Source organism: Amyelois transitella, chromosome 22, assembly GCF_032362555.1.
Source record: "Amyelois transitella isolate CPQ chromosome 22, ilAmyTran1.1, whole genome shotgun sequence".
In the NCBI taxonomy this organism is placed as follows: Eukaryota; Metazoa; Arthropoda; class Insecta; order Lepidoptera; family Pyralidae; genus Amyelois; species Amyelois transitella.
This window is the reverse complement of record NC_083525.1, coordinates 3,280,777-3,297,100: the sequence shown is the minus strand read 5'-3', so window position 1 is coordinate 3,297,100 and position 16,324 is coordinate 3,280,777. Positions and strand designations below refer to the sequence as shown.

Sequence of the window (16,324 nt, the reverse complement as noted above, 5' to 3'; positions counted from 1 at the left end):
ATGACAGTATGGCTGTCGATAGAGCGTAAGATAGAGGTGTTTTCTCGTAAATAAGTTGTGTAAATCAATTAATCCAATGTATTCTGAATGGTTTACTTTTAACTTTTATTATTAAGCATGGAATCGTAAGATTAATCATATTGTGATAATTGGAACAGTCCTTGTAATTGGTAAGTAGATAATTAAAAAAAACAATTATTTGCTTGTTTGGTATTCGTATTTTTACGCTTTCTGCAATGAATTATTGAGATTATATGAAATACAAGTGAAGTTCATTATTGTTTCATATAAAAGATGCATGTTTTGAGCTCCTTCCGCAGTTATTTTCAGTCCGACAATGTGTCCATATCGGTACCCTTTCACTTTATTGTCTTCACTATTTTCGTGCTCTACTTATTTTGAACTTTGTTTTTGATTCTCTCTTAAAGTTTAATGGCTTTACTAGAAAATTAACATTGACAATACATTTATTGAAATAGACTCTGAATAAGTATTTATTTATTTTTTAAATTTATGAGGGAGGGCCTTAGAGTATCCACATAATTAAAAGTTAAGTTACAATAATTCCTGTCATTTCAGGTTTCTATTTTGAACACATTTTATTGCACCTATATCCTTTAACTTTATTCTTTACTCAATGTTGATATAAATAAAATCAGGCCCAAGCATCAGATTTTAGTTGAGATAATTCTGCATTATCAAAAACATCAAATTTATTGGAGTATGTAATCACTTAAAGTGGCAGTTAAATTATCAGAGTGAGTATTGACCTCTTATCCCTTATCAGGATTGTTACTTAATTAGAAGTAGGTATTTTATTGCCTTATTGTACAATTCTTTCCTTCCTTTAACAGAAATGTAATGACTAAGTCTGCTTTTTTTACACAAAGAAAATATTTACAAATAGAATAAATCTTTTGCTTAGAATAACAAATTTAACTAAAATAAATTGTCATCAATCAATTGATATCAATTGCAGACCAGTTATAAACACATTGAAAATGATTACCAAAAATATGTAAAACAAATTTTAGCCAGCAGCTCGTGTCTGTATGTACCATTGTGCTTCTCTATACTCCACATATATGTGCAAAATTTCATGAAGATGAGTTCAGTGGTTTTGACATGAGAATGATCTACGAACAAATACACTTTCACATTGATAATTTTAGCATGGATGGACACAATAGAGAGAAAGAATAAGAAATGAACAATCATATACTTATTTACGATAGCATACTATTTTTGTTGACTGTACTAACTACATTGTTATCAATTGAGGTTACAAGGCCTGCAGCAAAAATATAATTCTATCTTAAAAACTTCTGTAGAGTTTCACTGTAGTGTAAGAGAAGTTGTATTTAATACATTATCAAGTAATTGTTATTTTTGTTTCAACTTGAAGTCACAAGCACATTATTTCCTGTACAATTAGCTAAACCTGTTAAGTGGGCATATGCAAGTAAATAAAAACAAGTATCCTTATTGTGTAACATTTATCAGCATTTTCCTGGTGTTAGTCCCAGTTGCAACCCATAGTGTTTGAGGTCTGTATGGGACCTTGGTCCTGCCATACCAGTGTGAGCCCCGGAAAAGGGGCCATTTTATACCAATTTGTGTGAATGTGGACAAATTAACTTATCTTCTATTTAAATTAAAGAATGAATTTATAACAAAAAATAATTGGTGACGTCCTAAGATGAACAATTTAATATTCTTTCTTAGATATTTTTTCATTTATATGTTATGTGTGACCATTTGCAGTAGAATTTCACAAGGTATCATAATTTGACAACACTCAATGTTATTAAATTTGCATGACTTACTAATGTTATGAGATGAACTGTAATTGTTGATGTAGTCTTAATATCAGCTGCGCTATGCACAGTTGCATACATCTGCCATTAGTGAAGTACAGGTTGACTCAACATAGGGATTTTACATTTCAACATAGAGTTTTCTTCATTATTTTTTTATGGTGAAGTAATTGCTATCAAAGTATTATTAATAATTCTTAAATAAAAATTTATGTGTTAATGACAAGTTTGATTTACAGTAGAAAATTAATGGCCTGAGTGAGATGAGCCCATTAAAATTATTATAAATCCTTTTTGTTGACAGTGGTGTTATTGAGTAACTTGTACTCTTTTGTGTTATTTAATAATCTAAATGGATGAAGCTTGAATTTTATCAGGATGGAATTCTTGCATATGGAACTGAATATTTTTGGAAAAATGAAAATTTTGCATTTTGAGTTTTCTTTATTTAAATATTGTAGTAAAATACATTAAATAAATATAATTAATTTGTCCAATGTGATTTATGAGACAAGGTAACCTATTAAATATTGTCATCGTGATTTTAATGAAACAAAAAATTTATAGAGTGCTCAACACTCCCGGTCCTTGGGTCCTCTTGGGAGGCGGCCACCAACTGGCGCGGTTGATCACGTGGTCTCAAGATGGCGCAAGTCGGGGCCAACATGGAGTACCAGGAGTACAAGTGGGCCTACTCAATTATGGACTCTTCCAAGTGAGTATATTTTTCTTTTGTTTTCCATAAAAGCATGTTATAAGTTTTAATGGTGTTTTCTGTGTCATCCTCCTGGTTTAAGTCAGGGTTGCATGTTACCTCTCTGGAGACGAGCCTTAGGACCGTCTATTACCAGGATCCTTGTCTTTATGCATAACTTTGCACAATATGTGTATTTGTATGACTTTTTATATTATAGCAACACTAATGCCTACTTATATCAAAATTTGTAAGTAACCTGCAAAAGAGAAAACAAATAAAACCAACAACATTATTGACTTGAGTTTTTATTTTGAACGCTTAAAAAGAGGAAAGATCGCCCAGCCGCAGACTAAATGACACAAAATGCAACAGTATTAAATTAAATGTCTCATTGTTTTCCGTAAATATTGTTTGTAATTAAACGTTACTGTTGTTATTTACAATTAAGAATAAGTTATTTGTACTCATGCTGATTCAATACTGGTTTTACCCGTGTGCCGCACTGTCTGTTTAGTGGAGATGATGAAGAACAAAGAGAAGTCTGATAATACTAATGTAACACCATGATTCAGTATGGGGTAGAGGTTGCTGAGGTCACACGGGCGTTGCTTCGTGTAAAAACTTACCCAACCCAGGATCATAGTCAATAAGCGCATCCCGGGCTGCTTTCCAGAGAGGTGAGGATGTGACCGGCATTAACGCCAGGAGGAATAGAGGAGAATTAAGGAATGAAATCGATCTAGCCGGTTTCTTCAGTTGGGAGTTTGAAATTCCTGGGCCTTAAAGGCTTTTTGGTCTAGGTACAGTTCGAGTTCGATCGACAGCATAATTTTTCGTCCTCGTGCGTTCAGCCGACAGGAATTTCGTATACGAACCACTCATTGATAGAATTTCTTTCCTGTCGGCGAATTATTCAAAGATAAATCTTCGAGTCGTCGTACCATTCTTAGCCCAAACAACCGTCGGAAAACAGTTTCATACGCTCTGTATGTATTTTTTTATATAATAAATGTTCATTTTTCTGACTTTATGCTTAATGTACAGTTATAATCATTGAAGTGGGAAACAGTCATTTCAATAACAACGTGTCGAATTTTCAAATTGCAATTAGCTGGTAAATTAATGGTGGGCCGGATATATTTAGGAACCGACGTTATTATTGTTTAAGACTCGGCGATATTTCGACAGTATTACCATACTGTCAGGTAATGGAGCTTTAGCTGTCAGTAGGTGTACGTCCAGTGTAGAGCGGAGAAAAGGAGGGATGAATTTTATTACATTTTGTTATCATTGTATATGCATAAATTAATATTACAACTATTTTGATATACTAGATTTAGAATGCACTAGTGTATCAAAAATAGAAGACATGGTCAAATAGCTAACCATATTAGATACTTAAATTAATTTTGTATAGGATTAAAATTTTAAGATTGATGAATGCCAGAAAAATAAACTTCATTTCACTTTCTCCATGTCGCATGTTTTTTTACTATAAATGTTACAATCCAATCGGTAAAGAAAAGCAGTCACTTATTGTCGCACAATTTGATAGGCTGAAAAAAAATACCAATTGGTAGTTTCACTTCGCGAGGTGAAGGTTCTGTTAGTTTTAACTTTCATTTGCAGTTTTCAAGATGAAGTCAATCACTTTGCGCAAGTAAATTTTGTTTTACTGCGTTAATATCTCTAATAGGTATTCTATGCCGTAATGTTGTCCTCGTGGTATAATATACCCCTTGTGGTCTTTGCAATAAGTTTATTATTTGGAAAATTATGAAAGCCCCAATTTTTTTTATTTATCTCTGTATTCAATATTAATCATTTACATAATCTTCCAATACCTATGTTTAAGTTACTATTAGAACCTCAATTTTATCATTAAATCGTGCAGCTAAACATTGCTTTCAGTATTCCTGAGACTGGCTAGCTCTGTTGATCCTGTAAAGGATAAAGGATAAGCTCTATGTGAAGGTGACGATGTGTGATAAGATACAGAGCAATTAGCGGAAGCGGTTCCGTTTATACACTCTGCAACCCCCCTTAAAGAAGTGCTAGAGGGGAGCCATAATTGTGTGTAGGAGTCAACACCCGCATCCTTAGTGAAATGAAGTTAATTAATTCATAAAGTCGATTAAAGTTCGTCTCTGCCTAAATCTATTATGTACAGACTATTAATATGGGAACACTCTCGGGGCATTTGGTCGAATATGGGCTTAAGGAGTTTCAGCTACTAACCAAGTTAGGGATTATCTAAACTGTTTTTTATGTGCGCAAGTGACTCTGAATACATAAATTTAATAAAAGAAATCCCAACATTTTACCGGTCAATAGAATAGTACGCAGGAATTATTTGCTATTGTGGAAAGGACCTCATGGAGGCTACACCAAATGCAGTTAATCCAAGTGGCAATACATACCTGCTTTGTATGCACTGCGCTGATAAAATTTAACTTTTTGATTCTTATTCTTCCTAATGGAGACAAGATTATTAAGTAGTCGGTGTAGATTTCTTGCAAATGTGTAATCTTTCAAATGGAAACCAGTATTGGGAGAATGAAAGCCAAAGTTTATATAAAATTAGCACCCTCTCGTTGCAATAAAGTTATCAAATAACACCAGGTCAAGACGAGTCAATAAATATCGCCAGAATGACCCGCTAATGAGTGACCAGACGCTCGACGCCAGGCGCTCCAATTAGTACGTTAATCATCTCAGACAATGTGCTGGAGCCTGAGGGTCTATTGTTGAAACGTGCTCGGTAACAGAAGATACTATTTCAGTTTTTAGTTGATTAAATATCTATTGTTTATTTTACACACTAGAATACGCCCGCGGCTTCGCTCGCGTCACGCTAACAATGCTGATAGGCATAGATTAGGGCTGTCCGTCGATTGGTCAGTCAATCAGTAAGTCAGTATCCTGGGTCATTCCCAGGGAAGGCTTGTACAGGACATATACCACAGTATGAATATATAAAAAAAATCTGTCTCGCGATTGATTACCTGAGAGAGCCTGGTTATATTTAGTTTGTTTGCATGACCTTCTTGTGCGTTTATCACCGGCACAGACGATTGCCAAAATAAATACCTAGGTGCAAAACTAGATATATGTATAACTACATTGTACGTGTATATAGGTACTACGTGTTAAGAAGCGAGAGAAAAATATAAATTAGTATAAATTTAAAACGATTATCGTGTTAGATGGGCATGTTTCGCAGTTTAGTCCATCAGTTTAAGATTTTAAATGAAAATAAATAAATAAATTATTACTAGATTGAGCTGGAGATCAACTGTGAGGACGTTCACAGCAAGTGCGACATGTTTTATAAGAATGCAATCGTATAAAGTGAATGAAAAGAAATTTTTGTTGGCAGGGTTTCAGCGTGTCTGATCTCCATGCTGCTGATAGTGTACGGCAGCTTCCGCTCACTCAACATGGAGCGCGAGGCTCGCGAGCGGGCGGAGAGAGAGCGGGAGGCGACGCTGCTGGGCGGGAACGGAAAACCGGTCACGGCATCCTGCACTAACAGCAGTGAGTGTTATCAGTGGGTTTTATTAGATCGATATGAATATAAAATGTTTTTTTTTCTCTGTCTGTAAATTCAAGCATCGCGCAACGTCTACGAGTTGGGATACGATGAATCTTGGTACCTTTATAATTTAGCATTCTGGGCTGGCAACTGGCTATTTTAATTCCTGGGAAAAAGTACTGTTCCCGTTGTTTTGCGTTAACAATAGCTATTTTTTTTTTAATTATGAGAGTGTTTGCGATGAATTCTCCCGCAAGATAGCACTTTGAACTTGAGATTTTGTCAGTCGTCCTGCTGAGACGGTGCGAAGTCCTGAGGTGAAGTCTAATCAAATCTGACCAATGACAAAAAAATATTTCTTCAAATGTTACATAGAGCTTTTACCTTTCAGTACGTACGCTTTATTTTAGCCATTAGATTCAATCACTCTACCTATCTCCATATAGGCGTTCAGCGAGCTGTGAGGAAGCCTTATTTAATTTACAGGGCCATGTAACTTGATACGCCAAGCACTATCTGATATCACTATTTGAAGACAGGCTTTAATTGATTTCAGCATTTACTGCCATTTAAGGGTTCCAAAGTCAACAAGGCACCTGTACAGTTCCGCCATATCTATCCCGTTCTGATGTTACATCATAGAAATAGCATTCGTTTTGTTATTTTAATTATATATTAGTAGACCTTTAGTATTATTAGTTTTGTAAAGTTAGCTGTGTTTTCTGTTTAAATATTGTTTATTTGTTTCCATAAATACCTAACTTTTAAAACAAAACACAATTAAAAATATGTTTTGCTTAGTACAAAAATAGAACCAATACCGACCAACGCAATGTTTTTATTATAATAATGATGAGTTTAATTCAAAGAAAATTAAACGCAACAAGGATAAAACTCATTTAAAATTATAATAATAATGGATGTTTAACCGTGTGGTGTAATCTACCTATATAACTTCACAATGCAAACGAACAACATGACTGTTTAAAAATAACATGTTAATTTCTCGAAACTTTATAACAACAATTCATCTTTGTAGGTTTTATCAACGAGGCGACAGTATGCCTTTAGCGAAGTGGGCGTCTTCTTACTATTCCAATAAAAACTTGGAGAATATGTAATGCCATCCATTGTTCTATTCACAACTTAGAGATTTATAAAAACTCTGTCAATGATCGCGAGGTTATTGCTGAGAAATTATTGTCAATGCATACATATGTTTGGTAAAGATGGCGCAAGGACATTGTAGACATGAAAACCGTAATGTAGACATGAAAACCGTAGGTTTTTTAATCAAAATTAAACAGTAATCTTCTTAGTTTGATTAACCTGCATATTTTTTCTAAAGCGGACATAGAGCTTTGAATCTCATTAGAGCGTATTTCCGATGGTCGAGCGAGCGCTGCCTGACACAAACCTTTGGGAATTATTCAAGCAAAAGTTTTTAGTAATTTTTTCATAAGAATTATTTGCAATCTTAACATGAAATTTAAAATCTGAATATAATGGAGATATAAAATTTCAAGAGATTAGCGCGCTCACACAAACAAAATTTTTTATTTTATTAGTATATGTAGATATATTAATATTTTGTGCTTACAATGATTTATAGGCATAATAAACTCTTCGTGAAAGCATTCAAAAACCTCGCGTTTCTAAATAATGTTTCAATCGTGATCAACTATAACAGGCACATAAAAATGATTATTTTTTATTACATATAACGATTATTTTAAAGCCTTTTAATTGTTTTATGTTGAAATGACCAGAAATTTATTTGCGTCGTGTCGTGTATAAGCTTTACACTTTAAAATTAATGCATCATAGAAAATTGGATGACAATGCAAGCAATAGTCGTATTGACTTGGTTTTGTCATACATATTTACAAACATTTATTTACAGAAGTATGGTTTGTCTACATTCATATATTTAGAGGAACATTCATCTAGTGCAAGTTACCATGATCCAGTTAGGTTTCCCTGTAAAGGTTGTTGAGGTCAGCCGAGGTCATTGTTGAAACTTGATTTACCCAATCTTGGATCATGGTCAAAGGCGCTCCGGCCTTCTCTACGCAGAGGTGAGGTCGTAACCGGGAACAACGACAGGTGGAAGACGGTTTGTTTATAAGTTTCTATCAAGGAAACCAAGCAACTCAATTCTTGGCCAATGACGTCGCCTGCGCCATATCTCTTTAAATACATACAAACATACATACATAAAATCACGCCTCTTTCCCGGAGGGGTAGGCAGAGACTACCTCTTTCCACTTGCCACGATCTCTGCATACTTCCTTCGCTTCATCCACATTCATAACTCTCTTCATGCAAGCTCGGCGGTTTCGGGTACTGTTGACCTGACCCTTTACCAGGACGTCCTTAATTTGATCAAGATACGTTCGTCTAGGTCTCTCTTTAAATACTTTAAGTAATAAATTAAAAGCATAATTTCTGTACCTATTACGTAACACACCACTGCGAAACATACAATGAATTACCATGTAAATGCTATTCAAACAGTATTTTTTTATGAATAGGGAAATTTAATTTAGTCAATATCCGTGACCCTCGTGTTTTCGCCAGGTTTTGTGTTTGTTATTGTCTATAGACACAGCTGTTTTCTCTGTGGGTGAAATATTGTATTGATCGTAGCTAATTAGCGGCGGGGAAAAAACACTGTACAAAATACATTGTTTATGGCTGAGGGTGAAAGCGTTCTGGCTGTTTGGTCTAGTAAATGTTAAAAAAGGAAAAGTTTGTAAGTTCCAATGCTGGTCCGACAGAATGGAGGCCAGATGGGAGTCGTTTGGTCTAAAAACTGATTTACCCAATCCAGGGTCTTTCCCAGAGACCTACCGGGACGTACGCCGGGAGGATGAACATTACACAAGTCAGTGGCCGAATTGGTTTGGGTTCAAATCCCACGACAAGTTATACCTTACCGAGTACCAACCGATGATCTTACGATAAAACTAAATGTGAACGAGGAAAACATCGTGAGGAAACCGGACACACAGGCAACTGGATGTGATCTGGATCCAATACGGGTTAGGTTTACCTGCAAAGGTTGCGGAGGTCAATTGGGTGTCGCTTCGTGGTTAATTTGACTCACCCAATCCAGGATCCAAGGTCGAAGTCATACCCCGGGCTCTTCCGGGTGATGACGATGCAACCGGGGACTAAAGCCAGGAGGACGAAGAAGATAAAGGCAATGTTATTTAGCTTTTTTGGATTCTTATGAATGTATTTACATACATACATACATAAAATCACGCCTCTTTCCCGGAGGGGTAGACAGAGACTACCTCTTTCCACTTGCCACGATCTCTGCATTAAGTCCGCCGTTTGTAAATTTTTTTGTGCAATAAAGTTTCAAATAAATAAATATTTTGTTTTCTTTCAGACGTTCAAACCCTAAACACGATGCAGGCGTTGTGTTTCCCCCTGGGTTCGTCGGTGGCGCTACTGGTCATGTTTTTCTTCTTCGACTCCATGCAGACCCTCGTCGCGATATGTACTGCCAGTAAGTAGCTGCTACTGTTTATCATATATTGATAGTATTGAATTTGAAAATAAATTTGTTTCATAAACAACCATAAGGTATTTTAAAATCGATGTTTCCTCGTATAGATATCCGACTTGCCCACTCCAGCATTGTGGTCTCATATCCTGGACTTCTCCAGAAAATATGAATAAGGAAAATACAATAATTATGTATATTATAATCGTCATCTGAATTCCCTCGCACCTTTCCATCCATCCATGAATGGTCAATATACCTACCACACCTTTCGCGAAATGTTTATTATGCGATCGGCCAAGATATGGTTTTCTAGATTCTCTCCCCCACGTTTCTGTTCCCCAACTGTACCCACCTCTTCCACTTACATGCATTCATAATGAACACGGTAATTCGAGTAGTCTAGTAGTAAGTAACAAGAGTAGCAACATAACACGAAGTTAAATATTGATAGAATTTAGTTTCAAAGTTAATTTTCATACATATTTTAAATTTGTAATTGAATATACATACATAAAATCACGCCTCTTTCCCGGAGGGGTAGGCAGAGACTACCTCTTTCCACTTGCCACGATCTTTGATCAAGATACGTTCGTCTAAGTCTTCCCACTCCGAGTATTATTATTGCGTATTGTTCACAAACAATTCCGTCCGCAGTAATAGCGTGCGCGGCGCTGGCGTTCCTGCTGACGCCGCTGTGCCAGTACGTGGCGGGCAGCGCGGGCGTGGGGCGCGGCGCCGTGTGCGGCCGCTACAGCGCGCCCGAGCTGGCCGCCGCGCTGCTGGCCGCCGGCATCGTCGCCGTGTGGGTGCTCACCGGCCACTGGCTGCTCATGGACGGTAATTGTACACAGTTAACACGGCTGCCCGCAATCGTCACTGACTGGACCGTGTAGACATCTCTGCCCCACAAGATTGTGTTCGACCTTCAGACGTCCTTGGCCGTGCCGTGTCGACCGCTTTCGAGATGGTTGGTTTGCAATCGTGTTGCAGCCGACCAAATCTAGCCAAAACACTCGGGACAAGCCCCACCCAAGGTCACTCTGTCGACAATCTTGTAGGTTTACTGTGTAGTGGCGTCGTGGGTAGTAACAGGTGTCGATACAAATAGCGGTGACGCAGGCTTAGAGATGATTATGTCTCAGAAGGCGGTTTGTAGACTTCTAGGCGGCAAAGTTATTCTGATGCGCGTTGTAGGAAGCTGGAAGAACTCGACTACCACAACACGAAGCGGATGGGAAGGTCTCGATTAACCTAATCGGAAACGTTTTGAGGAAAAGTCGGGTCTGAACAATATAATATCCTAATCTGACAAGCTTGTATGAGAAGATTGAAGATGGATGAAGCAAAAGTAGACTTTGCAACTGGTTAGTATGGTTCTTCCTACCATCTAGTAGATAATGAATGTGCGTTGGGATATGTAAACATTTGCACAAACCACAGATTAAAATCAATGTTTCTGTTCCAGCCATGGGCATGGGGCTATGCGTGACATTCATCGCGTTGATCCGACTGCCTTCTCTGAAAGTGTCCACGTTGTTGCTCACCGGTCTGCTGCTCTACGACGTGTTCTGGGTGTTCTTCTCGTCCTACATCTTCACCACCAACGTGATGGTCAAGGTTGCCACAAGGTTAGTTCCTGGGGCCTATATTTTTTTTACCCTTTTTGTCATATTACATCTAATCTTCACTATTGATAAAAAACAACAACAGTGCCGTGTGGTTACCGGCACCAATACAAAAAAGAATAGACCCAGTCCATCTGTTTCCCATGAATGTTGTAAAGGGCGACTAAGGGATAGGCTTACAACTTGGGACTCTTTTTTAGGCGATGGACCAGCAACCTGTCACTAATTGAATCTCAATTCTATCGTTAAGCCAAATAGCTGAATGTGGTCATTCAGTTTTTTCAAGACTGTTGGCCCTGTCTACCCCGCAAGGGATATACACGTGACCATATTTATGTATGTATGTATAAAAAATAATAAGAATCGTCTCTTTAATTAAAGCTCTCAAATTGTAGCTAGCTGACCTAACATCAATGTCTATAGCGGCCTATGAATAGTATATTATCTGGTTATGTGCCCGGCAGGCCGGCCGAGAACCCGATGAACGTGGTGGCGCGCCGGCTGCAGCTCGGCGGCGCCATGCGGGACGCGCCCAAGCTCTCGTTGCCCGCCAAGCTGGTGTTCCCTTCTATGCATCAGCAGGGACACTTTTCTATGCTGGGTGAGTGTAAAAAAATACCACTGCAGATTCAAAAACCGTACCATTTTCCATTTGACAGAAAGATCTGTCACATAGCATGGCGTTTTTATTGTGTCTTGAATGGGGACAGCGATGGTTTTTCGGGCGATAAAAACGGCGTCGCGCGTTTTATGTTACGGGGGCTGGTCAACTTGTTCACTTGTTGTGGGGCATTAAGTATGTTACTTTCCGAGATTTCATTAGAAACCGCCTTTTCACTCTTGCTTTATGTTGTCGCTTCGTATTTTTTTCTCGGGTATGTGAAATCCGCTACTGCCATACTATCTTTATGTATTCTTATGAGCTTTTTTGTAAAGCCTGCGGACTTTTTATTTTCGTTATTTATTAATACAAAAATTTGTACAAAGGGCGGTTATTAAATGAGTAACAAAAAAACTTATCATTAAATCGGTCAATATTATTTTTATTCCTCTTCAACGAAAATAATAATTAAATAGAATAGTAATCTATTAATAGCTTTCCTTTAAACTTGGTCAATTAAGGTTACCACTAGAATTCAACATTAAACAAATCTGTATTTTGATTCCAGGTCTAGGCGACATAGTGATGCCAGGTCTGCTGCTTTGCTTTGTGCTGCGCTACGACGCCTACAAGAAGGCCACGCTGGTCTGCCAAATGGGACAAGTTCCCGGCCCTCGCTCTATGGTGAGTTATTTAAATTTTATTTTTTAATTTATTTATTAAACTTTTATGCAAGTAAAATGTACAACAGTGGAACCTTTGGAACGAAACTTCATTACTTTATCGAAACAATAATTTTTAACAATATTTTCTTTTTTACAGACGATCATAAATTTGTACAAATATAGTCTATAAGCACTACTTATGACTAATTGTTACTTGAAATAAATAAAATTTTCAATTCTAAATTCAATTAATTTCCCATTGACAAACAACCTCGGTATTCACGGCTACAGCTAGTATTAAAAATAAGGTAATAGAGTGCTTACTGAATGTATACTGTAGTAGATATATTTTGGAAGCGGTAGTAGTTATAATTAGATTAAAGTGATGTGACGTCAATAAGTGATACCTTGTATCCAATTTTGAAAATAAATCTATTCCATTCTATAATGTATGCAGGGGTCCCGGCTCACGTACTTCCACTGCTCGCTGCTGGGCTACTTCCTGGGGCTGCTCACGGCCACGGTGTCGGCCGAGGTGTTCAAGGCGGCGCAGCCGGCGCTGCTGTACCTGGTGCCCTTCACCTTGCTGCCGCTGCTCACTATGGCTTACGTCAAGGTAACGTACATATAGTCACGGCTATATAAAACGTCTGTGTAAACAGAGCCAAGTCTTGAAAATTCGGTAAGGCCACGTTCAGCTGTATAGCTTAATGGTGGAAAAAAATTCAAATAGTGACAGGTTGCTAGCCCATCGCCTACAAAAGGAATCCCAAGTTTACTAGCCTATCCCTGAGTCACCTTTTACGACATACGTGGGAAAGAGATGGAGAATTCTAAAGTGCCGAAAACCATACGTCACGTCGAGGTAACTTATGTGCCTTACTGTACCTCAGTCAGTGTACAGTTACCTGTAGATTCAGGCTCGACCCCAACCAAAGGGAAGATCTTCCTCCAGGCTGGTATTATTACAGGCCACCGCGCCGGAGACGATGTTGAGTTGGAGGGTGTATTTACACTCCTATAAGTGGAAATGTTACTTGCGCAAATTAGTACACTCGCTGTCATTGGCTGATGGCGTAACAGACCGTACTGTGATTGGCTGGCGATTTGTGGCGTAGAGATCTCGATACAGTTCACTTTGCTGCCTTTGCACTTATGTCGCTTGTACGTACAGTAAGGATGCTAACATAAATCTAGTCTGATATATGAAAATAAAATGCAGGTGTATGAAAAGTAATTTTTATATATTAATATACAAATAAATTATTATCTTTTGTAGGGTGATCTCAGAAGAATGTGGAGTGAACCGTTCATGACGCCTCCACCAGGGAAAGGCGGCGCCGACTTCGATGTGTGACTTTCTACTCTCAACACACACATACTCTCCGCCTAAGGACCTTCGCCCTCACGCGTCTACTAGAAAACTGTCAGCAAATGTGTAACTCGATGTAATTATATGCCGGTTTGAAGATCGTCAAAATGGTGGCAAATTAGGGTAGCTGGGCACATTTTGTCAAATGAAATCTGAAACAAATTCTACGAAATTGGCACAGACGAGATGACAAACCTATGAGGTATGGAATGGTTGAAAATGAATATTTTATTATACTACATATTTTAATAATGCTTCTGCTGCCCTATTCTGTCCAGAAAGCAAATTATGATTAAAATCAGTAATTGACTTGAAACAATTTTGTACTTTCCGATCGCTCATTTTGATTTTCTCAGATCCTTGTAAATATAAATACTAAAGTTCTTTATTTCACTGAGGAATTATCTATTTTAAAGTAATGCAAATTTAATTCAGGATTTCTGTTTATGCGATCTGTACAAGTGCAGGCTTCTGTGAATTGATCGCTGTAATTGGATGTGAAGTGTATGTTAGGTTAGAAATATGCTTTGGTTTTCTAATATTTTATTTGAAAGTTACACAGGGTAACTTTGAAACCTCTAAATATAGCATCTTATGCTAAGTAAGGACCAGTGACTCGCACATATTATTATTTTTACAGGAATGATATTAACTTAATACTCAGATGTGGTTATGTAACCCGCGCCATTTTACTTTTACGAATTGAAAATTACTATCATTGTGTGTACGAAGGCTTTCGTCTTAAATATGTCAGTGTTATGATAATGTAAACTGCACGCAAACAAATCGTTAAATAATTATAAATGCAAGAGAACTTTTTGTAGAGTATGGTTTCGATCCAGTGTCCATGATATTTTGGCGCAACTTTAAAAAAATTAATGGAAATTAGACTGGAACTACTGAAAGTGTATGGTGCCAAATAAAGTACATGTATTGTGGTTCCAACAATAGTCTTGTTTATCAGTTCATCCTGCAATCAGCCCTTTTGGCTTTATAAGCAGATTGATGGTATTATTATATATTTTGTCTCAGACACTGGAGTTGCTTCGTTTGTGAGAGGTGCTAATGTTTACATTACTCCTAGTGTCGATGTTGTTCTCAGGGTGGAATGGAGGGTTCAGTGCGAACAAATCAGCAATCACGAGTAGAACATAGGATAAGAACTTTCTGTGAGTCTCATTTTTAAAATTTAAGATATGATTCGTACAAAAATTGTACTTTACCACGATACTATAAACTACTTTCGAGTAAACTTGAACCCATGACATCATTTAGTTTATCATAATTTGTTGTCACTGCCTTAGACTGATGTTTTCAATGAAGATTTTTTCTATATGTTAAAGTATTATAAACAAATGTTAGTTCTAAATAGAGTAAGCTACTAACTATCGTTGTTATTATTATAACAACTGTATTGTTGTTGTAAATTATTTGATTGAATTTAATGAAACATGTTAAGACACTATGTTGTAAGAGATAGATATACTTTGTATGTGTGATTTGATTTTTATAACTTTTTATAACATTTTTGATTTACTTTATGAATCATTACTTTAATTACGTAGTTTAATTGGTAAGTTTACGCGTGAAGTTATGAATGCAATTAACCTATGAACAGTATTTGTATTAATATTGAAAAAGTGATATAATTTTATTGACGCTGGAAGAAAATTGTTTGAACTATACTTTTTGTAGGTCCTGTTCACACTAAATGAAATTGTTTTGGAGTTATTGGTGGTTAATATAAATCATGATATGGACAAATACTATAAAATTAATTTTGGTGTATTTTTTAGATATATATTTATATATATAATATTATATTCAGTCCTATGCAGGTATTTTCATTGATGTATATAATGACATAAGAAAATTAGTTTGTAAAATGCAAAACATTGGTCTGTTATACCATATTACAAACAAATTATTCAAGATGTGTTGAAAAGTCTTCAATTTATAAAAGAATAGTATTTTCAAAATACACAATCATAAAGACAAAAATGGGGTAAAACATCACAAAGGATATGGTATAAGCTTCATATGTTTGTGTTAAAACTAATTGGTGTCACATGATCTGAATCACCCATTTCAAAAATGTAAATATTACTCATTTCATTACCTATCCACAAAGGAAAAAGGCATTTAATATTTTTATATGTATCTGCGAGTGTAAATTGCTATCAAATACTGAATAAAAATATTAGATGAAATTATTTGTGTGTTTGATTAAAGTGTCGTGTGGTGCCCAGCACTTCAATAGGACCACTTCCCCACGGATGTCGTAAAAAACGATTAAGGATATAAGGCTAATATTATGTATGTAATAAACATTGGGATTCATCTTGTAGGCGATTGACTAGCAACCTGTCACTGAATCTCAGATCTAACATAAAGCCTATCAATCTCTTCAAGACTGTTGGCTGTATATGTACATACGTACAATATGAACCCTGTAGGGAATCGCAATTATAATATAATATTGACGACGCGCA

The 16,324-nt window shown here is 36.7% G+C and overlaps 1 protein-coding gene across 1 annotated transcript; it reads left to right on the top strand.

Annotated features, from left to right (window-relative positions):
- Positions 1-6: 6 nt before the first annotated feature.
- On the top strand, positions 7-16,045 carry LOC106137082 (signal peptide peptidase-like 3). Its single transcript, XM_060950561.1, has 10 exons — positions 7-170; positions 2,385-2,532; positions 5,894-6,051; positions 9,450-9,569; positions 10,224-10,406; positions 11,035-11,197; positions 11,659-11,795; positions 12,364-12,479; positions 12,918-13,076; positions 13,740-16,045. The coding sequence occupies exons 2-10, from the start codon at positions 2,462-2,464 to the stop codon at positions 13,815-13,817; spliced, it is 1,185 nt and encodes a 394-aa protein (XP_060806544.1). The 5' UTR covers positions 7-170; positions 2,385-2,461; the 3' UTR covers positions 13,818-16,045.
- The last annotated feature ends 279 nt before the right edge of the window (positions 16,046-16,324 follow it).

Coding starts and splice junctions, on each gene's coding strand:
- LOC106137082 (XM_060950561.1), top strand. CDS start 2,462: ATGGCGCAAGTCGGGGCCAACATGGAGTACCAGGAGTACAAGTGGGCC. Junction 9,570..10,223: donor CGTCGCGATATGTACTGCCA/GTAAGTAGCTGC, acceptor TTCCGTCCGCAG/TAATAGCGTGCGCGGCGCTG. Junction 11,198..11,658: donor ATGGTCAAGGTTGCCACAAG/GTTAGTTCCTGG, acceptor TGTGCCCGGCAG/GCCGGCCGAGAACCCGATGA.